Raw genomic sequence first — 24,127 nt, forward strand, 5'->3', positions numbered from 1 at the left:
CTGGGTGTGACTATAGTCTCATTTTGCGACCCTGTATAGACTTCTCTAGACTGGTTTATCCGCTATTCCATCCACTCCTTATTGGGCATCTTCCATGTTAAATAATATGATTTTTAAAAAACCATAAGAGCAAAAATAACTCCAGAGAAGAGGGAAGCAGATTTTTATGGAACCAGTTTGAATGATAATTGAAACTATCTGCTATATAACCACTTATCTTACTTGGGGCGGGGGGGAGAGTGATTGAAAATAAAATATATAGGGAAACTGGCAAATAAACAACAACAAAAACCCCAGTTTGATATCATTGTTTTCAGAATGGGCTGCAGCATCTAAAGATAAATATGTTTTTCCCCTACTCATGATATATTGGAAATCTGGTCATGTCAGAGAATAATGTTAAAATGGAATTGGGGAAATATCCCCCTCTTCTCAAATAAAGTAATGAATATCTGTTCTCTTCTTCCACATGAATGTCTAGAGAAAAACTAGTATTTTACACTTTTAAAAAAATGGGGCTCAAAAGTGTCTGAAGGTTAAACCAAGAAATATGAAGCATTAAAAATACAATAGTTAAAACCTCTGGAGACTTCCTTGCATTCAGTTTCAAAGAGTTTGTTCTAAAGTTGAGCAGATTTACAGTATGAGCAGGGCATCAATTCTTTTTCTTGATTTATTCTCTCTTGTTCTATAGGTTGTTCAGTATTAAATCAGGACTAAGACAGAAGCATTTAAATCAATAACTGGAACCATAGTATTCAGGTAAGACATTCACTATATGTTGGTGTACAAGATTGTGAACAGATAGGAACAAGATCAGACTAAATGCCAGCAAAATGGAATTGCTGATTGTCTGCAAACATCATGCTTTATGATGATCCTGTTAATAGCTTTGGAAGGGGGTTCTGCAGTTTGGAGAGTTCTCTTGGACTCATAGGTCCTGCTGGATTAGCAGGTGGAGACAATGGCCAGAGGGATCACAAAGTCCCAACAACAGTGATTCATCCTCTCATCATCACATGGTTAAACTATTATATTGTGGTCTACATGGGGATGCCTCTGAAAATGATACAGAAAGTGTAATTGGTACAAAATGTGGTGGCCAGGACTTGGGCAGTTAAGAGCTGCTATAGTGATATAACACCAGTTCTCTGGTTGCTGCACTGGTTACTAATACGTTTCTGAATCCAATACAAAGTTCTGGTTTTGAATAAGAAAGGCCCACATTGATTGGTATAAGGGTATCTCATACAGTCCCTGTCACCTCCAAGTAACAGCTGTGCATGTATTCATAGAGGAGAGAGTTAGATCCTCTTCCTGTAATGAGTCATGGGGGCATGGATCTAAAGGCAGTCTTTCTTTGTGATAGCCCACATGCTATAGAATACAGTGGTACCTCGGGATACGAACTTAATCCGTTCCGTGACTCTGGGCGTATCCCGAGTTGGTCATAACCCGAAGGAAATTTCCCCGAAGGGTTCAATGTAAATCCGGTTAATCCGTTCCACCCTCCGAATTTGGTCGCACCCCAAGGCAAATTTCCCCATAATGTTCAATGTAAATACAGTTAATCCGTTCCGCCCTCCGCCCGAATTTGGTCGCACCCCGAAGCAAATTTTCCCATAAGATTCAATGTAATTACCGTTAATCCGTTCTGGCGTCTGCGGACCACACGTCAGGGGCGGGAAAACGGCCAGGCACAGCGCGGTGTGGCGGGAAAACGGCTGGGCGTGGCGCAGCGGGAAAACGGCCGGGCGCGGCGCGGCGTGGCAGGAAAATGGCCGCAGGCCACGTGTCGGGCGCAAAAATGGCCGCAGACCACGTGTCAGGGCGGAAAAATGACCGTACCCCGAGGCGGAGTTCGCACATCGAGGTAAATTTTTACGGCCGGAGCTGGTCGTAACCCGAAAAGTTCGTTAGTAGAGGCGTTCGTATCCCGAGGTACCACTGTACCTTGCCATGGAGATATGCCTGGCACCCTCCTCGCTATATTCTGCAAAGCTTTTAAAATGGTGCAGTTTCAGTGGGTGCATGGAGTTTGATTTTGAATGTTGTTATGTGTTTATATGGTAATCACATTCCTATATAAATGTACTACTTATACCTTGATTATCTGAAATGGAGAAGGAAGAAGGACCTCATGCTATTCAGTGGGCAATTCTATATAGCCAGACGCATGCCTGCTTTTTAAACCTGAGCTTTGTGTTATTGGGGGGGGGGGCAGGAGCAGGGACAGGTATGTGAATTCAGGTGGGTTATATTCTGAAGCTTATCACTAAATTAATTGCTTGGCTTTTCCTGTGCTGAGTCATGTTGTTGCCAGAATGATTTTAATCCCTGCCCCCATATGACTTAGCTTTCCTGTTCACCTATATTGGGCCATGAAGTAACAATGGCTGCTGTAGGAGGAAAGATGGCTGTAACGCTGCATTTTCCATCTACTTCACTGTTGCTCATATTTGATTTCCTAAGCTGCTGCTTCACGTATGTATGAAGAAAAAAAATCATACATATACTGTATATATACTCACCCAGACATGTATAGTTGTCATGCTGTTCCCTTTTGATATAAGTAAAGTTATACAGAGTGGGAAAAAGGAGTAAAAAAGTAGTAATCCAAAAATTATCTCATAAGAGTAGAAAAAAAGGAAATATAGCTAAATCTAGTTTACACTGAAACCATTCACTAATTCTCTCCATACTTTTCTGTGCTTGCAAATCATCCTTCCTTCTACCTTGTCCATATACCACTTCTTACGTTGCCTTTTGTTCTTTACACCAGGGTTCCTCAACCTTGGCAACTTTAAGATGGGTGGACTTCAACTCCCAGAATTCCCCAGCCAGCCTTGTTGAAGTCCACCCGTCTTAAAGTTGCCAAGGTTGAAGGACCCTGCTTTACACTTCTCACCTCTCATTTTAAATAATTCATCAATTCATCCTAGTGATAATCTTGTTTTCTTGAACCATTTATTCTTCAGCCCTATATTTGTTAAATGATTTGAGTTTCATTCATCCACCCTATATGATTAAACTACCTCAAGGTGGGGGTTTTTTTGGCAGTATTTACTCACTTTTGTATTCAGTCTGTATTCATTCAGCACCCATTCATTCTTGACTTTCTCTAACTATTTTACCATACACACTTATAACCCCATTCCCATTGTATTCAACTTTCTTCTATGTTTCTCCTCACATAACCTACTCTCCTTTCTATATAATAGAATATATACAGAAGTATGCTGTGATACCTAGTCATTTTTGCTTCTTTTCAGAAACGTTAATTCCTCGCTTTTTTTTTTTTTTTTGGTGCTATCAGCTGATAATCAGACTCCTTGTGAAAGCACCCACACCAAACATTTGTGCCAAAAGACAGCAAGGTTTGACAGATGGCTACACTCAGTAGTCTAGCTATCTGCCAAAGTGTGTCTCTTCTCCCAGCCCCAGCCCACATTTAGAAGAGAGATTCGTGGATCTGAATGTTGGGACAGTTGGGATGATGTACCATTCTCTGTCCTTAGGGTGCCCAGTAAATAAGTAAGTAAATAAATAAACAACAGTAAACAAGAACAGTACCATTTGCCAGCATCATGCCTGTGATAGAATGCTGCCCTATAGGGCACCAAATTTTATACTTCTCAAAGACTGGGGTACAGCATTTTAACTTGATTAAAAGTAACAGCCCAAAGTTAGCATTGCTCAGTAATCACCAATTCAGGCCTATACTGCAGCACAGTCAGGAGAGAGAGAAAGGAAGAGAGAATTACCATTTAAGGTAGACTGTCTCTCTTTAGTTGAAGATTTTTAAACCTATGTTCTCTTTCTTACCAAATTAAACAGGAGAAATATTTTTGGTTACATTGATTCAGATGCCAGCATCTGCAAAAATTCCTCCCTCAAGTACTGGCCAAGTTCACTGCATTTGAGATAAGAACTTTTGCCAGAGGCCCTTTACAATCTGATCTAGCTGAAAGTAATTGGTCAAATTATTCCAGTGATTAATGTCCCAATGTCATCATTTTGATACATACCTCAGTTAGGCACAGATGTCACCGAGTCCCTCTAGTCCTTGAAAACTGTAAAATAAAAAAGTTTATCAGATCCCAATCAAAATGAACTGAAATCAGTGTGTCACCAGAGTGCAAGAGTGGGGAAAAAAATAGGACCAGTGAAAGTTACCTACAATTATAGTAGACATGCCCAAAAATAATCAGATAACAAGCAAAATTTTTTACAATATAATAAAATCATAATGGGATGTGCTGTCCATATTATCCTGATCAGTAAGGTTTGATGTCCCATATACTGAAATGATTTCAACTAAACGTGAACTTAGTAAAGGATTTCATTAGCAAAGGATTTCCAGCAACCATATTTCTAGGTATTTTATTACATACCCCAAGTTAAAGTGTGATTCAGTAAGAATTTAAAATAATTATTATGGAAAAAATACTAACTCAAAGAGAGGCCATTATACATATATATATATATATATATATATATATATATATACATACATACATACATACATACATACATACATATACACATACATACATTTATTAAATGCAAATCTAGAAAAGGAATGGAGGGAATGAAAATGGCATATTAAAGATAGATATAGATGCAGATGTAGATATAAAGTAGATGACTTCTGGGGAAGCAATGGCAGACTGAAGATGGGAGCCGATAGCTGCAGCAGAAAGAGGAGCCAGTGAATGGATTGGCTCCTTGGAACCCCTCTCCAGATCGAGGAGACAACTAGGGACACCACATGTTTGCTCCATGCAGAGGCTCACCTGTGAAGAGACTGCAAAATAGAGATCTCCAGCAGGTTTGAGAGCTCTGGGAGCCAGGGGAAAATCATCCTGCCCAAGCCATAGCTTGGCACCTTCAAACAGACACTGGGTTCGCCCATTTCCTCTCTTAACTGCCTTAGGAAATTTCTTGTTAAAAACCTTCTGAAGGGCAAGTTTCATTATGCCAGGAGAGCTTCCTTTTATCCTGGATGAAAGAAGTTTCATGTAAGTTTAAGGATTAAAAAGAAAAAATATATATTTTTGAAAAACAGCAAAAGGGGGACTGCAATGATGATTTTGGAAAGTTAAGGGGCAAGATGGACATGAAAGAATATTTCCTGTGGGTTGTTTAAAATTTTATAAAAATATATATGAAGATTTTGAAATTAACTGTAAGAAATCCTCCTGTGGGAAAGTTTTGTTGGTTGGAAAATAAACATTTGATAAGAGGGGACTTTGAAGGTTGACTAGAGAGAACCAGAGAGAACTAAGGATTACAATTAAAGGAGAAGCGACCTATTAATACAATGGAGCAACATAACAATATGGCTATAGAAGAAATTAAGGCTGTCTGGGAACAATGTACTCAGAAATTACTTTCAAGATTGTCTGCCACTATAAAAATGGATCTAACAGTGCCTATAGAAGAGGAACAGATTTTATTGGACAAAATAGAAACTGAGGCTGACTTGAATGTAGATTTGAAAATGGATTTTCAAAAAATGCCAGGCTACAAGAGTGGATTTGATGTGGATGTGGATTTGAAAACAGATTTAAAAATGGCAGATTATAAGAGTGATATGGAAAAAGATGCCACAATGGATTTACAAATGAAACTGGCTGATGTTTTAATAACTAAAGGGGACATATAAATAATAAATCAGAAGAGTGACTTGTATAGCCTTCTTATCTTGGATTTACAAAAGGGACGTGTTAAATGACTGACGCTGTTCCTGAGAGAAGATAAAGAGAAAATGATAAGAAATCAACTTGTAGGATATTACTTGATGGGATTAAAGACCAAGCTTTTTAAAAGTAAATGGAAGGGCTATAAAGTGAATTTATTTGACCAGAGTTAAAATATATATGTTGTGGTTTCTGGTAGCTATTAATGGAATTTCTTCTTGACCATGACTGAATGATGAGGCTTTGAAGATTTGTTTATAAATGGGAGGAGATTTATTTTGCTTTATTCCTCAGAGAAAGTGACAGGTTGGAATACAAAATGGATTTATTTGATTAAGGTTAAAATATATACATTATTATATCTGGTAGCTGTTAATGGACTTTTGCTGAATAGGACTGAATTATGAGTTTTTACAATTTGTTTATTGATAAGAGATGAGATATGGAAAGAAGAGATCTTTTTTTATTACTGAAATACTAGAGAAGGTATTAAGTTACTGAAGTTGCTTATACTTGTCTGGAGGGGGGGGGGAGTCATTTTTTTATATTTCCCCTTTTCTAACACAAAAATGTAAACCGTAAACCAGGCTGGCCAGGACCATAGACCAGATTAAGCCAAAACCTAATAAATTGCCTTAAGACTTAGCATGATGGACAATGCAGACCTTAACAGTCACAGGTCACCCACCTAATTCATTTGTCTTCTGTGTCAGTGCTTTGTGGTGATCTGGCTAGGACACAGAGTTTGAATGCAGTTGAAAATGTTCAAGAGGTTTTTTTTTGTTTTTGTTTTTAGCAGTACAGTATGTGTATTTTCTAGCTTTGTTCTTTTTCAAACCCTTTATGTCCGCTGCCATCACTTGGTGCCCTTGGCTGCAGGGTTTGTTGCAGACCAACAGCCACATGCTCCTGAGATGCTGAATTAGTTCAGAGATTTTCAAGTCTGGCTGATCTCTCTCCTCTTCCCTCCTCCCCCACCTTGGAGAATTGAATATGCATCCTTTCACGGATGGTGCTTTGTCTGCATATGCTAGCAACAGATCCATGTGCTCAGTATCTCCAAGAGATGCATTTGGAAGGATAGCTAAGGATGAAAGTAAGAAAAATACAGAAGCATCGGATTTGAGAGGAAGGACCATTGTATCAATTCTGAAATCCTTATTAAAATGAAGCTGAGTCAGAATTTAAATATGAAAGGGGTATAATCAAAGGATGGGTTTGAATTTGTTTTGTTTTCAACTAACTTTAAGCATATACAATATCTTCCAACTCTAGTATCATAACTCCTAAGTCATAAAGAATCTGTTCAGTAGGTAATCTGACAATTATAATTTGCAAACTCTTGGATATCAGCTCTTTTAGTACTTACTTGGAGAAAGTTGGAATTTTTAGAAATAGCCTGCTGTTGGAGGGAGGACAAGTGGGGACATGTTGTGGGTGGACACTGTTGAACACTTCTCCCTCATCAAAGGACTTTGAAGTAGGTTACTCTATTGTTCCTTTCTGCATGAACTAAACAATTCCAATCAACTTTTTATGACCTCTCCATCTTACCAGACTGATCAAGTGCAAGTGGTGGAAAAATTCAGTTCAGAGATTTTCAAGTCTGGCTGAATTTCACTTCGCTCTTATCCTAAATTCTGTTTTTAATTTCCCCTTGGATATTGTAAGTATAGTTCCTTTTTACCCCCTGTTCAGTCCTAGATTAAAAATCATTCCTATTTTTCAAGTACATCATGCCTTTCTATATTTTAAATGCCTCAAATGAGTAAGTTTCCTTGAAAGATCTCTAGTATGTCTAATTGAAGAAAAAATATATCTGTTTTTTTCTAGTTTATTTACCTAATCCACAGTTAAATGATTATCTTGTTCTTGGTGGCATGGACCCACTGAATGAAAATGGAAGGATGTAAATCTGTTACAGGCATGAAACTAAGGGAAAAGAAATGAAGCCTGCAATAACATTGGAGACATTACAATTATAATTTGTCCAGAATGCAACAAAGAATAACTTGGCAAATCTATACATATTTTACTTGAAAGGCATACTGTATTCAGTGGGCCAATTACTTACGGTAATTAGATTATAGCTTGAGATTGTATATTTCTTCTTTAAAATCCAGTATTTTTAACAGAAACATGACTTAATTAAATCTCTGAACTTGAAGTCTGAAATATGACTTTTATTATTTTGCTATTTTGCAGAAAGCACCATTTAAAAAAATGTAGCCACTTTGCTTCGGTACATTACACAAAATGGCAAGCTGTATTTCTGTTGGTATACACAGTATGCACCTTACCCATGAATTTGGATACCGGTTTGTAAATGACTAGGTGGAAAATGCAGAGTCACCATCCATGTGCCTTCCCTGAGAAAGGAATTCTGCCTAACAGATGAGATCCAAATAGAAGTTTATCAGGAGGGAGAAAGCTTGGCTTTCCAGTATCTATTATTAAGTGACTGTATAGATCAGTAATCAACTAATTTTAAAACAACAGATGCTGCTGCCTTCAGGAAAGATGATAAAAGCCGTTTCTGCAAATGATGACAACCTTATGCATACAGTGTTCTTCCTGTGTGGTGCATCTCCCTTGATTTGCACTCAATCCTGGGTTAAGAGATATTATGGATGAACTTTTGAAATGTGGTGTTCATGCTGTGGGTAGAGTCTTTTCTTTCTTCACCAGTCATCAAAACTGCAGCATTTTAAAAGTATTGTGGTGAAGGCCTGTGTCTGCCTACAAGGCCAAAAAAAGAAAAAGAAAAAGAAAGCAGAGGCAGCAGTTTTAAAGTGAATCTTTCCATGGACCAACTTGAAAAATTCTTTCCCATCGCCTGTTTAGTTCTTGGCTATGAACTGCAGATGTTCTTTGAATACCGTTCCAGCAAACCAAGCTGTAATCTTTACAGTGCTCCAGAGGAAGTTTCTGATAACTTCAATATCACATGCATGGACAGAAAGAAGACAGCGACAAACCACTTTTGTATTGCTGGATACAGAAAACTACATGATCTGTGTAGCCACCAGTGATCAAGATCAGCTCAAGGGATGCTTTATATTATAAATACATACAGCTTTTTCCTTTTCAGATGATTAAAATTCACATTTCTTCTTTTGTTCTTTGGTGGAAAAATATAAGATCCTATGGTTATTCATCCACCCACTGTATCAAAGCAAGTGGACAGGTGGTATTTTAGACCTAGAGCTTAGGAAATACTTGACTGTGTTCAGTAGCAAACCCATTTCCATGTTGCACCCATGCATCTCATACTCTTAAAACCTATTTATGATCTTCATAGTCTAGCCAATATAGTCATGACACCACACTTTCTTTTGAACACACCACTTTATTGTTTGTAGCATATCTGAATTCTAAAAGATTGAGCTTGCTAGTAACCTGTCCTTTTTCATGTTCTATCCTGCTTTTATATTGCTATGGGGAAATATAATGTTGTCTTTTTTTATTAAAATGACTTACAATAGCTCTAAAGCAATGGAAGGAGAATAGCTTCTTGAGAAGGTCTAGCAAATATTCATAAGACTACTGGATAATATAAAAACAATATTGCCTTCATTTTGTTTAAGTATCTGGGATGCTTTAATTCCAACTCTGTGATTTTAAGGAAACGGTGTCTGAAGAAGTACAAAACTTGAGAAGGTATGAGATGAGCTGAAATCAAATGGCAACAATGTTCTTGATGCTAGAGTCTGTCAACCTGGGAATCACAGAAAACTTCATGGATGAATGCTATTCTAGCAGTTTTGCTGTACCCAGGTTTTTCCTTTGATCAATTTTAGTTTCCTTCAGCAAGTTACTCCTGAGGTGCCATGCCTAATTCAGCTGTTCCTCAGCATAGTTAAGCATTCTTATGCTTCTCATTCTCCTGACTTTCCATCTTTAGATGACAGCATTCTTAAGGACTGGATGAAAGGCACATTGACTAGGACAGAGTCTGCTGAGTTTAGGATAGGAACTGTTGTGTTGTATTGTTGCTAAGGCTGGGAAATACTACTCTGGCTCTTGGGATGTTCCTTTTAAGAACTTTTGAGGTAGGATCATGATATGGAACCATGAGAACATTGGGCCATGTATGGTACTTCTGTGGGAAATCCAGTGCTAAATGAAAAGGCTCGTAACTTATTGACTAGGACTACCAAATCTGATCCACTAAAATCTAGATGACCGCTAGATGACACCAAAAAAAAAGAAAAATATAAACATCTAGCAATTGTCCTGATTCTTGCAACCCAGATTTAATAACCTTAATATTGCCTCCTGTACCAAGTCCTCGAACATTTAGACTTTTTTTTACATACTGTATAATATTAGTTTATATTTCTGTTTAGATAAGTGGCTCTGATTATACTTTTATAACTTTCTAGCATTTAAAATCAATTAGTGAAACTTAATAAAGACAACCAGAAGTCTTTACAAGTAGAAACGTAATAAAGAAAATTATAAAGTATATCTACAATATTGTATTTTGTTCTTGCATATATTTTGTTACATACATTCAGTATGTAATATATTAACGCTAAAAAGATTTTTCATATTTGTTAACTTCTATAAATACTTTAGGTCCAGGATACCTTGAAAGTTGCTACATCCCATAACACTCACCCGCATCGTATGAACTGACAGATGTTTCTGGGTATGTCAGTACAATAGAGATCACTTAATAATACAAGAAAGGATCTCATCTGTGATCCCACCTAAACTGTGGGATTTAAAATTAGCACTCTCTCTTATGATATTTTACTACATGGCAAGAAAATTTATTTAGGAAACATTTGTTTGAGTCGATGAATAGGCTTTATCCAATGTCTGTTTTCTCTGTTGCTTCTGTCTTTATTATCTGTGTTTCCCACTCACATAATCATGTACATATATACAAATTAATTTTGAAGACTGTTTTTTTATTATTGGGCTTCATTCTTGTTAGTAGTCTTGAATGGTGGATGAGCACTAAAAGGCAGGATGTAAAATCTTATGTAAAATAAATACAGTTATTTGTTTTATATAAAACTTTTTCATATGCTGAAAATATAAAGAAATTGATATATCACATCCATAAATAAGTATCATGACTTTTTTTATCAAGACTTGTTATGACTTCCATGTAAATCAGAAGAGTAATTCCTAAACAAAGCATTTCTGCTAGCATCAGAAGCTTCAAGAAAAGGGATGGTTTTTTCTTGAGGCATTAGGCAATTTAGGACACCTATTATGGCTTTCTTGTTTAAGATAGTCTCAGCATGTAGAAAGAGCAGGCTAAACCAAAGTAGCATCTGTCTGCCATCCCAGTCAGTCATAACAATGGGTGTCAGCTCTTCAGAGTAGCCCAGACTAGGAAACCAAAGTTATTAATGCTAATACTACTTTTATTATAAGGTTACAGTAACAGAATCTTACAAGTCTGAATGCACCTTCCCCTCCCTCCCTTTATCTTCAAGAAAACTAGAGAGGGTCAAGCCTGAGACGCTTTCCCAAATTACATTTCTGCCTTGAACTCAAATTTCTTTTATCTGATCCTTGTCTTGGCTGTGGCTCTTCCTCTTGTTCCTGAAGATTATTTCCACATCCCATTACAATGGGCAAGCATACAGAAGTCTTCAGATAACATATTTTTTTCTTTTTAAAAGGCACGTGAATTGAAGTCTTTTTGTTTGAACTGTAAGTTTCTCAACTTTATCTTCTTCTTGATTTGGACAGATGATCTGATGGATAGGTATAACACAGGGAATACTGTAGGAGGCACTTCCACATTGTAGCAAATGGAGAGCCTTGCATATGAGGGAACAACAACTGCCAGTGGGAGATGGTTGGTTATATATGCAAAGGTTCTGTGAAAATGACACTGATGGAAATCTTGACTTTTTTTGCAAATGGGCTGAAAGATTGATTGCCTTAGACTGATCAGTCCAAGCAAATAGTTCATCTAAATAATCTGATATGCTAATAGAGCTTTTGATAGAATGGAATACAGTGTTAGTTCCCTGTAGCATGATGTGCCTTTCCTGAATAGCTTCCATATTAGTGAGGAAATGCTTAATTACTTTCAGCAGTACATCCATTAATCATGCTGGATAAAAAGGAATATATAATAAAGGGAGCTTCTGTGTTTCCATTTCTTACCATTTTTATTTTTTTAAAGTTTTGTTCTTCCATTTAAAAAACTATCATAATACAGGAAATTAAGAGAATTATCAGAATAGTGTATTCTAAACTCTTAAATTCATCTTAAAATCTGTGATGACTTTAAAGCAAAGAAATAACCACCTGCCCCCAAAAATTATTGTTACATAGAAAACTAATCTGTGAATCAAGGGAAAACGTGGGGAAGAGAGGAAGCTGAATAACATGGGCAATCTTTAGTAGACCTTGGAAAATTATCTTCTTAGAAGTGGCACTTTAAATACGCCTTTAAATCTTTCATTTTCTTTGTAATATAAGCCATTAACATGGTGCCTCCTTACTTGAAATGCGATGCAGAAACTCCTGCAGGAACATGTTTGCTGTTCAATCACTTGTAATTATATGAATAAAACCCATGAAGCAAGCTTTACAAAGTGTCTTCTTGGGAACATTAGCATCTGGCGTTTTACTGTTCATCCTGCAAATGTAAATAAAGATTAAATGCTTAATTGCTGCATAAAACGTCCTGGTGGCTTTCAATAACTGATTAAAACTGTTCTCTGCTGTAAGATACTTAATTTCTTTAAATTTGTCAAGGGGATATTCTGGTGCTCTCCATATCCATATCCACCTTCCCTTTGCTTTTCATTTCTGAATTTTTTCTTATTTGCAAATATATCATAGAGCTTTTGGGCACTCTTTGTATTCAATTTTTCAAGTTGAGACTGAGCCAGGATTTCTGTCCCACTGGGATTAAGAGAGAATTTAATTCCTTCACCATTCTATGATTGATGCATCTCCATGTATAGGAACTGGGAGTAGGGAGAACCTCCAGCTCAAAGGTTTTCTCTCCCTTGGATGAATCTCTTCCTGTTGCACCAACATTCAAGGCTTGCCAGGTAGCCTATTGTCCTAGTGCCTGAGCATCTGGCTACTAAGGTAGTATTCACTGCCAAGGCTACCAGTTGGAGATGCTCCCGTTTAGTTTTCAGACACAAAGTTGCAGCCTCTCTGGTTCTGGGTGTGGGACTGTCTCCTGATTAAAGATATCCAGGCATATTGGTAGAGGTAATTGAAGCTCCTCAGTCATCTCCATTAGAGCCAGGAATCAAGAGCTACTAGGCTGGTAGGGCAGCAATCAGAATTACTAAAAAGATTGATCCTCCATGCCAGGGTCAGTTAGTGGGAAAGCACAGAGTAGGCACTCTGCCCACAGTTACACTTAGATGTCAGTTCCTTCTGTCCTGTAATTTTGAAACCAAGAGAAGAATTTTTGTGTCACAAAATGATTAAACAAAGAGGTTCCACTCTTTGGCTTTTCTATTGTCTGTCTGAAGCAATATGTGCCACCCGTTCAGTAGATGTTCCAAGACAGTTCTTAATTTTTGCTTCTTGATAGACAGTATGTTCTTAAAGGGGACCGTCACCCTAATTAATTAATTTGTATACCTTCCTTGGAACTGACATGCATAGGCAAGATCTGCAGGCAATCTGAAATGGGAGAAGGAACCAATGCAGCAATTTGACATTTAGGAAGATTCTGGAATTCTTGAGTCCATAAATAGAATGCAGAACAGGCCTGAGAATTTCTAGTGTGCTGGGAACTTTTCTATTACTTTGATTTCTAAAATGTGGTATATCACTTCTTTCATCCTGTGATACTTTTCCTTGTTTTTGGAAATGGATTATGGGTAAAAATCTGTTACCATCTTATCATTATCTCCTAGCAATAAGCCCACCCCCTATTGTGCTTTCTCTACTAGGATAGCCAACCCCCCCTTTTTGTTGCTTTCAGTTCCCACTGCTAGCTTAATTTTCTTTAGCTTTTGTCTTTCTTTCTGCAGATATTAACTTTGTGATTAAACCCATCTTCCAGTTCTTAGAGGTATTTTTTTTCACTCTTTGCTCAGTCGAAAGCTCTCTATGCAGCTCCAGTAGGTTTTTATACTGCTTTTTTTTTTTTTTGGTCTATTGGAAAGATGTGCATTTGTATTTCCAGTATCTTATTTTTGAGAAGTTTCCAATTTTCCTGCTGTCCCATTGACCTGACAATTTCTGTTCATGGGATCCCATTAGTACTTCTTTAAGTTTGTTGAAATGGCAATTACAGTAAATTGCCACATTATTACTATGTCTCTATTCCCTGAAAGTTCTGTCATATGGTCCAGGAGGGTATTATCCAGATATTCTACCTGGCCTGGTGGTCTGTAGTAGCCCCCCCCCCCCGATAATTTTAGTTGTTTCTCCTTCCTTCTATTTTCATCCAAATTCTCTCAACTGCTCAACATCCTGAATCTCAAGGTCTATGCCTTTCCTAGGGGTGGCTAAAAGTATCATACTGTAAAATTGGAAGTGTGCTAGTATTTCAGATGTTAAGGAATGATTGTCAGAAATGTGTGATCTATCTTTTTTGGAAAAAGCAGTATTTTCTGCTAAGCAAAGGATGCAGTAATATGTGCTACTATGGCAGAGTTTTTGTGATATTTTACAATGATATTTTGTATTAATTATACTTATTAGTAAACCAGTGACTATTGATAAGTGTAAAATATAAGGCAGATTTTTTTTCCTTTTCTTTCTTAGTTTGTATTCTTAGTTTCTTTGGGGTTATTTCTTTTATACTTATTTTTTTATTTTGGTATGGTTTGGTTGCTATTGTTTTTGTTAAGTATAAAGACTGTCTTGTTAATTGTGTATGTTAATAATGTTAAATAAAAATTATTTTTTAAAAAAAGTTTGTGCCTTTCCTTCATGTATAATGTCACTCCTCCCTTTTTGTCTGACTATTCCTTTTATATAAGTTGTCCCTTCTATCCTTGCATTCCAAACATGAGTTTCATCCCTCCAGGGTTCAGCAATGCATGCTAAGAACTATTTGCTTTCGTACATTAAAACTTCCAGTTCTCATTTGCTTCCCATATTTTATGCAACTGTATAGAGGCACAGATATCTTTGGGTACAGTACTCAACTTATTCCTTCTTGTATTTTTTTTAAAATCTGTTCAATTGTGTTTGATTCTTGGAGGCTCCCTGAACAAGTCCCTGCAGTTTTCTTGGCAAGGTTTTTCAGAAGTGGTTTGCCATTGCCTCCTTCCAAGGACTTAGAGAAAGTGACTGGCCTAAGATCACCCAGCTGGCTTTGTGCCTAGGCAGGATTAGAACTCATGGCCTCCCAGTTTCTAGCCTGATGTCTTAACCACTACACGAAACTGGCTCTTGTATTTACATGTACATTACTGAGAACTTCACATCCTGAAGTACCATTTCCAGTAGTTGGAATAACACTTTTTTCTGGCCTCCCCCCCTTACTTTTAGTCGACTTAGTAGACAGAAGAAAGTTAAATCTTAATGAAAAACAGGGGGAAATGTACCTACAAATTTCTTTAATTAGTTGAATAAACTTTAAGTTTAATGAAATGTAATCATTCACTATTTCTTTTAGGGCAACCATGTGTGGGCTGCAGAAATTCAGATGATCACTAGGTGGTAATGAAGTATTAGAGTTTTCTGTTTCTCTCTGCTGCCATCTAGTTGTTATATGGATTTTTTTCAGCCCAGATACGATAGCCCTAATTCTTTATTTCTTTGTTTTTTCTTACATTTTATCCTGTCTTTTTTCTGGGAGCATCTCCTGCTGCGATCCTTACAATAATTCTGTGAGATGTGTTAGGCTGAGATATAGTGCCTTGTTCCATGGTCCAGTGAGAGCTGGTCTGTTTAGGCTTGCTCCTGCATTACCACAGAAAGCTTATGTAATTGTGGCCCAATATTTTTAGGCTATTTATATATCATGTTCTCTAATATATAATAATTTATATATTAACTTGCTACAGTGTGACAAGAAAAAGCTGTAATTATAGGAATAATTAAGGAATCCAGTTGGTATTTCCAGCTTCACCATCTGCATCTGAAAAAAACATACATTCATTCAGCTAGTTATTATAGTATCTATTTTTGTGATGTGTGATTTTTCTTTGTGACTATGATTAGTACCCAGATTAGATGAAATTACTTTTAGATTCTCTTTTAAATAGGATGGTAATAACTCACTACAGATACCGGAATTAATTCAAAGCTAAATATAATTTGCCCTGAACTGCATGGCATTGTGTCTTCCAACCCTGCCCTACTTCCCCAAATCATGTTAAATGTTGGAGAATAGAGAACTTCTCAGCCTGTGGAAACCTGAATCTATCATTCAAAATGGTTTCTGCCTAGGGACAAGTTCAACCCATTGTAATTCAGAATGGTTCTTGTTTACCTTAGAATCAGGATAGATGAACAATAGAAAGCTTGCTTTTTAATTGTCCTGCAGTACACAAGACCATTTTAACTAAAATGTGTAGCATTCACCTTTCTTTTCAACATCACTTGCATTGCTACTTCCATTGGTTTACAATCATAAGAATACCTGGAGTGCAGTGGTGTGACCTTGTTCTTCCACCTCTTCTGTATCACAGAAATCATCCTGTTCCATTCAGCTGTGGTAGAATAATGCTGCATCTCTTGAAGAACATAACTCTTAGAAATAATAAATATTATTTCACTGCCTTGAACCCTGCTTAGGAAAGAAGTGAACATTTCTTTCCTTCAACTGAGCTATTTCGTAAAATGTTTCCCAGTCAAGGAAGGGATATGTTTTAATGATATAGGAAGTGTTTGCTTTGAAAAGTGTTGTAGGAAAAATGCCCACTTAAATTAGGGACCAGAGTGATTGGAGATAGATGCAATGAAGTATCTTTATTGGCATGCAGAACTACAGTATAGTGATCATAAACACCTGCAGAAGAGCCCCAAACAAAGTAAGGTTATTTATTTATTTTTATTTATTTATAAATCAAATTTATATCACCGCCAAACTCCCCCACAAGGAGGGACTCTGGGCAGTTCACAACCAAACAGTTAAAACCAATAAAAACATAAATAGTACAGCATAAATACAATTATTAATTATGATAAAATCCAAGTGATGGTGGTATTGTTGCAGCCTGGGACTGATATTGGTCAGGTAGGACTAGGCAACTAGCCATCCCCAAAACTGACCATCCCCACCCCCACCCCATGCATAATAACAAAACCAGGTCTTCAGTTTCTTTCTGATGTCTAAGAGGGAGGGGGCCAACCTCACTTCTGGGGGAAGAGTGTTCCAAAGGGCAGGGGCTACCGCAGAGAGTGACGATGTCACAAAGGTTATATACATTTGGTTACACTATATAAAAAGATAAAGAAAATATTGTAAATCAGACTATGACCTCTATGCTGGAATGCCTTTGATAAGAGATTGGGGGTGACTTTACAATGACGCCCTGCATGTCTTCATACCACCAGGATTCTAGTCTTCATGCATGACTTCATACTATCAGGATTCTATTCTACTAGATATTATCATTCAGTTCTATCAACAATAGTGTTTATTTTATCTATATACTCCCTCCTTTCACACCATTCCGTTCACTCTTTAAGGCAAGACAACAGCCTGGTTTCCGTTATCTGTCTCTATTCCAAGGTTACAGCACTAGCCTTTTGTTTCTATGTGTGATTTTACTACAGCCCTGCTCTCATTCCTGTGTAAGCTATTTCTAAGTAATAAATAAAATCCCAACTAATATAAATGAAGTATAATTGAATTAACCCTCCACAGGAGATTCAGAAGCAAGAAAAAAGCCATGGAATACATTCTTTGGCTGTTCATAAACAATTTGTAGGTTTCATAGCCGTGTGTCTCCTCACTATGTCTGAAGAGGCCATAGTAAATCCAACTCTTACTGATCTTAGAATGCCCTCCTAAAAAAGGCAAGAATCAAAAAGAAAAAGTATAATAAAAGCTCTGCATGTTATGGCAGACACATAGGCCCTCTTGGGACCAATCTTCACAATTATTCTGATAATATATTTTAAAACAAATAATCCCATAAGTCCCAGAATAAATAAGAAATTAGTGTGTGAGTGTGTGTGTGTGTGTGTGTGTATTTAGAAATATAACCATACACATGCAAGCATATCCAATCATACCCCTGTTATAATTCCAGACAAAATGAAATGTTTTTGTGATCCAAGGACTAAGAAAATGCTATCAGGAGTAGACGTTGGAGGATTTAGATCTGAACGTGTTGGGTGTTGGCATTTTGCAGGCTTTTTTGTGATATTTTGGTCCTAGTGTTTAAAACATCTGTTGCGTTCTAGGCATCAATTATTCTTTTGCTCTTGGGGGAGGAGGGGTCCTTCTTGAAATAAAATATACTCCAAGGTTTTCTCAGTCTCAGGTTTGAGAACTGTTTTGGTAGTTTATTAGTACTGAAATCCACCAAGTGGAACCTAGTACAAAATACACCGATTTTGGTTGATTTTGTGCCACCAAGTTGGTGTCGACTTGTGGTGACCACATAGATAGATTTTCTCCATGAGCAACATACGTACATTTGAAAATAAAGTATTTTGAGCCTAAGGCTGTAAACAGAAGAAGACTGAAGGCTTGTAATCAAAATAGTTCATTTTTTAGTGGTCCAAACTTTTAGCTACTGTTTCAGCAATCTGCTTCTTAGAGGGAGGAAATCATTTTTTGTGACTTGATAGACAGTACACCAGTGTTTCTCAGCCTTGGCAACTATAAGATGTGTGGACTTCAACTCCCAGCATTCCCCATGGCTGGCTGGGGAATTCTGGGGTTGAAGTCCACACATCTTAAAGTTGCCAAGGTTGAGAAACACCACAGTAGGCAGTCAAGCACAAAAAAGAATTTGGTATCATCTTTCTAGACTAACACTTTTTATTAAAAGGCATCAGCTGTTGTGAGCTATAAGTTATGCTTTTGTCTTTTAATAAAAAGCTCATGCCTTTTAATAAAATTTGTTAGTTTGAAAAGGTGCTACCAGACTCTTTCATTTTTGGAGAAAATAAACTAACACAGCTCTCCTCTACAGTGTCTACACTTGGGAGTCAGAAATCCTTGCCAGCCTCATGCAAATTACTCAAAGATCTACCAGGAGATTATCTGTGCTATCCACTTTGCATAGAGTGTGCAATTGTACGTTTTTCTAAATATCCAGTTAATTCAATGAGTAAAAAACAAAACAAAACAGAAAATATTGAAATTCATGGATTCTGATTCCAGTTCTACTTTGATAGAAGTGTTGCATACCTTTCAGTTGATGTTTTAGCATGAAGAACTTGCTCATAATAATCTCTTTCTGCAGAGATCTGCAACATTATGATTTTTTAAAGAAATACATTTCTAAGCACAACAGAGATAGAGATAAGGATTTTCTGTTGTTGGGAAATTAATTCCTGTCCTTGTCTGAATTTCCAGAAATGAAACAGAAGAGATGTCCTTGCATATACTGTTTGCTAAGTCTGGGGCATGGTTTTGAAGGACAAGAGGAAGAGCCACTACAAAGACAGTGATCAGACAAGAGGGGTTTGAGCCCATTCTAAGAACTTAGTTTGAGTAAATGTCTCTGAACCCTCCCTAGTTCACACTAAGATAAAGTGAGATGGGGGGAAAGCGCATTCAGACCTGCAAGATAATAAAAGTAACCCTGACCTATGTGCCATTGGTTTCTTAGTCTGGTCTACTGTATACAGCCAACATGGCCTATGCAAAGTATCCCAGGAGATATTATACTTTGGATCTATCCTTCAAAGCCATGGAAAAGGTGCATCAAGGCCGTTCCAAGATTTTCTGGCATGTGTTCACCTGCATGGAAGATACTTCTGTCAGGATATGATTTAAATAGGCCTGCTATTTACCAACCCAAGAAATTGATTGTACATTTCATATTTAGTGCATATTTAAAAGGTTTCCAGTTTTTCATCTGAAATTTGCATTCAGAACCTGCTCCATTAGAACGGTTATCCCTTGGAACTTGTCTGCATGCCAGGTCGTGCTACTCCTGAAGACCACCTTCATGATTATGAAAAAGGTTCTTGGTACTGGTTAATATGTGTGCCTTTTTAGATCATTTGCACTATCAGCATCTTTGTAAAACACTATCACTTTTGCATTACTAAGGTTGTGGGTAGAATTTCAGTCTCAGGAACAGTAAAGGTCGGGACAGCGTGGGCTGTGTTCTGATTTGATGTCAGCCGTGGGCAAATAGCACTGTGTGTGTCTCCTGACTACAAACTACCCACTCACACAAGCATGGCAGCAAATTGCTCTTAGGAAAATGGTGAATTGCCTGCTTGCAAAAAGATGTCAGTGCAGCTGGCAGCACTAAGATTTCTCCAGTTTAGAGAGTCTGCATTTGGGCCTAGTGTTAGCATTTTCCAAAATAAGTTGGTAACATTTGTTTTGTCCATCAAAAGAGCCTCTTTCTGTACTTCTCAGTCCCCAAGCAATATAAAAATACCGTCGCCTATCCTGTATGCCGCATCCCAAGCAATCAATAAGTTGATTCTTGGGAGTGAAATATTTGCAGAGGTAGATTATAGCATTCTTCTTCTTAAACAACAAAGCAGCTCTGGAAATTGGGACAAGAATGGAGAAAAAGATATAATCTTTTTGAGTATAAGTCTTCTGTCAATATCTGTTTTGCCATTGGAATCTGCTCCCATTCCCATTTACAAATAGTCCTCATTTAGCAACTGCCTTGGATAGCAACCATTCGCAAATGTGACGATAATGAAAAGTAATAAACATTCATTTTCTGACCAATATGCCTAGTTGACAACAAAAGTCTTCAGGGTGAAACTGATTAAGGTCTAGTCAGTTTCAGATAGCTGCTGCCAGCCAGCCAGAGGGTTCTAATCAACTAATTAAGATCACAGAGCTGAGCTTGTTAACTTGCTGTGAGCATTTTTAGGGACCTGCTAGGCTGTGGAGAAAAGCAGCTCAGAAAGAGATAGCTTGTTTAAGCAATATGTCTGCCCAGTGAGGGGGCAAAAAAAGGTGGGGGGGAATGGGTCAGACACAGGACACTGTAGAGAGAATTTTATCTAAATGAGATGACAGCAACCAGTGATCTTCACAGCGTCTCTCTCTTTCTCTCTCTCAGCCATGTGGTTTGCTTAGTGGCCATGTTGCTTAGCAACCATTTTGCTGGAACCAATTGCAGTCACTAAATGAGGACTACCTATTTTTTTCTCCATTTTCTAGTTATGTCAGTAAAGGGCAAACCACACATTATGCATTCTTATATAGTAAGGCTAACTGCTCACTGAATAATATGATAAAGGTAGTCCTCATTTAGTGACCACAATTTGGACCGGTAACTCTGTCGCTAACCACTGCGGTTGCTAAGTGAAACATCACATGACCATGATGGACTTACATCATCACTTCCACTGTGGTCATTAAGCAAGACATGTGACTGTGACTTCTGATTATACTGCCAGCTTCTCTATTGATTCTGCTTGTTACAAGCCATTTGCAAAACATACAAATGGCAATCATGTGACCATGGGATTCTGCACAGTTTGTAAATGTAGGGACTGGTTGTAAAGTTACTTTTTCAGCACCATTGTAAATTCAAAACAGTTGCTAAATGAGGCAGTCAGTAAGCGAGGACTGCCTGTACATGAAAAGGAAATACTGATAGGTCACAGGTAAGGCATATTATTCACATCCCAAAAGATTCCAACGTTCAGTGACTGGGATCTGCAAGAAAGGCTGATAAAGGTGGTGGTCCACAATCTTCCACATATATAAACATAAGCCAAATGGACTGATGTGTGTCTCCATATAAAGCAGTTTCCTCTATTGCTAAGAATTAGATGTAGTGTTCCACTGTGACTTACTGATACATACGTGGGATTCTCCTTTTTATTCTAAACCTTAGCTAACTTTCTTAATATATTTGGCAGAAATGATTTGGAAATAACTAATACCTTTTCTGTCTCAGAGTGAAGAGTACCTGGATTTACTAGGTTTGTTTCTTCTACTTCTGATTATGATCTACATAGGGATAAGCAATCTGTTGCTCTCTAGATATTGTGGACTTCAACTCCCACAATATAAGGGATATAAGTAGAAATAACAGGTCCATCAGCCTCGTTAACATGGCCTATAGCAAGTGACTATGGAATTGTAGTCCAAAATATTTAGAGGGCAGTAGGCTGCTTATCTTTGTTACAAGAGCAAACAAGAAAATGACAAGTTATCATATAGACATACTTTAAGCCAGGGTTTCTCAACCTTGGCAATTTTAAGACGGGTGGACTTCAACTCCCAGAATTCCCCAATCAGTGTGCTGGCTGGGGAATTCTGGGAGTTGTAGTCCACCTGTCTTAAAGTTGCCAAGGTTGAGGAACCCTGCTTTAAGCAATGGGTCATAGTACATTGCTTTCATTCTGTTTAAATGCTTTTGTTTTTATTAAAGGATGTTGCATCCATGAACTGCTAGTTGAAATTAAAATTCAAATTTGGCCTGCAGTGAACAAAAACTTATTTGGGGCGCAAGTACTTTTATCATTTAAAATCTTCCCTTTATAGAAACATCATCACGTGCAACATTTTGTATAACGTAGCGGCTGCATACTTGCAAGAACTTCAGAGCTATTATTTCAGATCACCTGTTCTTGCTCTTTCTTCTTGCCACTGGTAATAATACTTTTTTCTTTTCTTTTTTTTTTTTTTTAGAGAAAGATCAATATTTTAATAGCAGAGTACTAGGAAGGATGGTAGATGGGATGGGCTCATGAATTTTTTGAAAGAAGGCTTCAGTAGAACTGGTGTGAGTTATGTCCCTTGTGTGGCCTGTGCACAGTCTTCCACAAGAATAATTCTCCCTTAATCTCATTTCCATTAACATCAGTGATATCACTTTCATTCATTCAAAAAATGATCGATTGTACCTCTATACATGCCCTTGGACATAGTCAAGTGACTTGTCTTTGGCTAAAGGAATTGTTCAAGAGCTCTAAAAAGTATATATGAACTCTTCTGAAATTGTTTTACAAGCTGAAAATTAAGAAAGGGTACATCCATAGCATTTTTGTAGCAACAAAATGCAAGTGGACTTCCTTCCAAGTACTTATCATATCAGTCCCTGCTTACCTTTTTTTTTTAGATTAATCAAGATTAACTGAGTGTTGTCATCTGAGTTATCCTAGACCAAGGAAGTAATTGTGTAATTTGTTTTTATGTTTGTCCTGTTCCAACAAAGATTTAGAAAAAATGAATGAGGCATATATGAATTTTAATAGTAACTTATTAATTCTTCTTTCTTCTTTTTTGTAGTAATTCAAAACATCCTGCCATACTTCGGTAGTAAAGACACCGTTTTGCCTTGTTGGAGGAAATTGAGGACATAGAATCTTAGCCAAATATTCAAAATGGTAATTCAAAGGTATCTCCTAACCTATATGGGCGTGGTGCTCGCTTCATATCTTCATCACCTCATCAGAGCCATTGAAGTCCCACAGGATCGTAAGTTCACTGATTTATACTTTATCAATTCATTTTACATCAAACCTTCTCAGGCACATTATCAGGAGTAACCTAGCAAGGAAGAGCAGTGATCCTGGGAAGAGGTGAAATCGTAATCATCTACCATTAAGCAGGCAGTCTCTAGGATTTCAGTATAAATGAACTTGATCATTGATTTATAGCAAGATAACAAACATAGGGACACTCTTAGTATACCACAGCGCTTATTGCCTAGATTTTTTCTTCCTCAGCTGGTAGAGGTGGTCTTGGAGGTGTAGTGTTAATTACTTCAAATGGAATATAGTGGGAGATTTAACAATCACATCAAGGCATTGTTATTAAAAGCAGTTCAGAGTTTCATGGAATCCATTACATTGGTGGACCTGTCTTAGTTACTATCTAACTCGATACATATAATGAGGCATACACTTGCTCTGTTTTTTACTGGCCAGGATGAAAGTGATTTGCAGTTATGAATATTCAAAAGAATTCAGTTCCATGTACAGAATGATACCAAATAGGGTTTTGAGATATACCTTCTATTGAGGAAGAAGGTACTGTATGTTAAAGGGCTTCCCCCTCAGAAACCAACAGAGTCCTGCATACTATCAGAGAGTCTGCTACATACTTCTCCTCTGAGTTGGAGGATGATGGTAAGGTTTATCCTTTGGCCAGGGGGTCCTGGAGATGAGTTACCATCAGTCTTCTGCTGCGTTCTGAAAGGCACAAGTGCTGGAGATCATAAGAAACTTCAACTATGAATGTACTTTCTTAGGTAGGTTAAATTGGCATCATCCATACATGCTGAGGTTGAGACTTGCATTAAAAACTATATTATTTCATCAGACCTGTACTGACTTCTGGTGGATTTTAATGTTGCCTTTGTTTTCTTAATTGTCCTTAGGTTATTTATAAGCAAGAA

At 37.4% G+C, this 24,127-nt stretch overlaps 1 protein-coding gene across 2 annotated transcripts in view; it reads left to right on the forward strand.

Moving 5' to 3' along the window:
* Positions 1 to 24,127, forward strand: part of NFASC (neurofascin) — a 185,876-nt gene that overhangs the window by 53,786 nt on the left and 107,963 nt on the right. The window contains exons 4-6 of one of the 2 annotated variants that reach the window (XM_088154175.1): positions 695 to 762; positions 22,270 to 22,377; positions 23,017 to 23,205. In XM_088154175.1, coding sequence (XP_088010301.1) covers positions 23,112 to 23,205 — 94 coding nt within the window. In that variant the 5' untranslated portion in view covers positions 695 to 762; positions 22,270 to 22,377; positions 23,017 to 23,111. The remainder of the gene's footprint in view (positions 1 to 694; positions 763 to 22,269; positions 22,378 to 23,016; positions 23,206 to 24,127) is intronic. The other variant, XM_088154176.1, reaches the window with a different exon arrangement.

This window comes from Python bivittatus, unplaced genomic scaffold (genome assembly GCF_059951505.1).
Source record: "Python bivittatus isolate LINGU-HERP-01145 unplaced genomic scaffold, Pbiv_v1 ctg000700_np1212, whole genome shotgun sequence".
Classification (NCBI taxonomy): Eukaryota; Metazoa; Chordata; class Lepidosauria; order Squamata; family Pythonidae; genus Python; species Python bivittatus.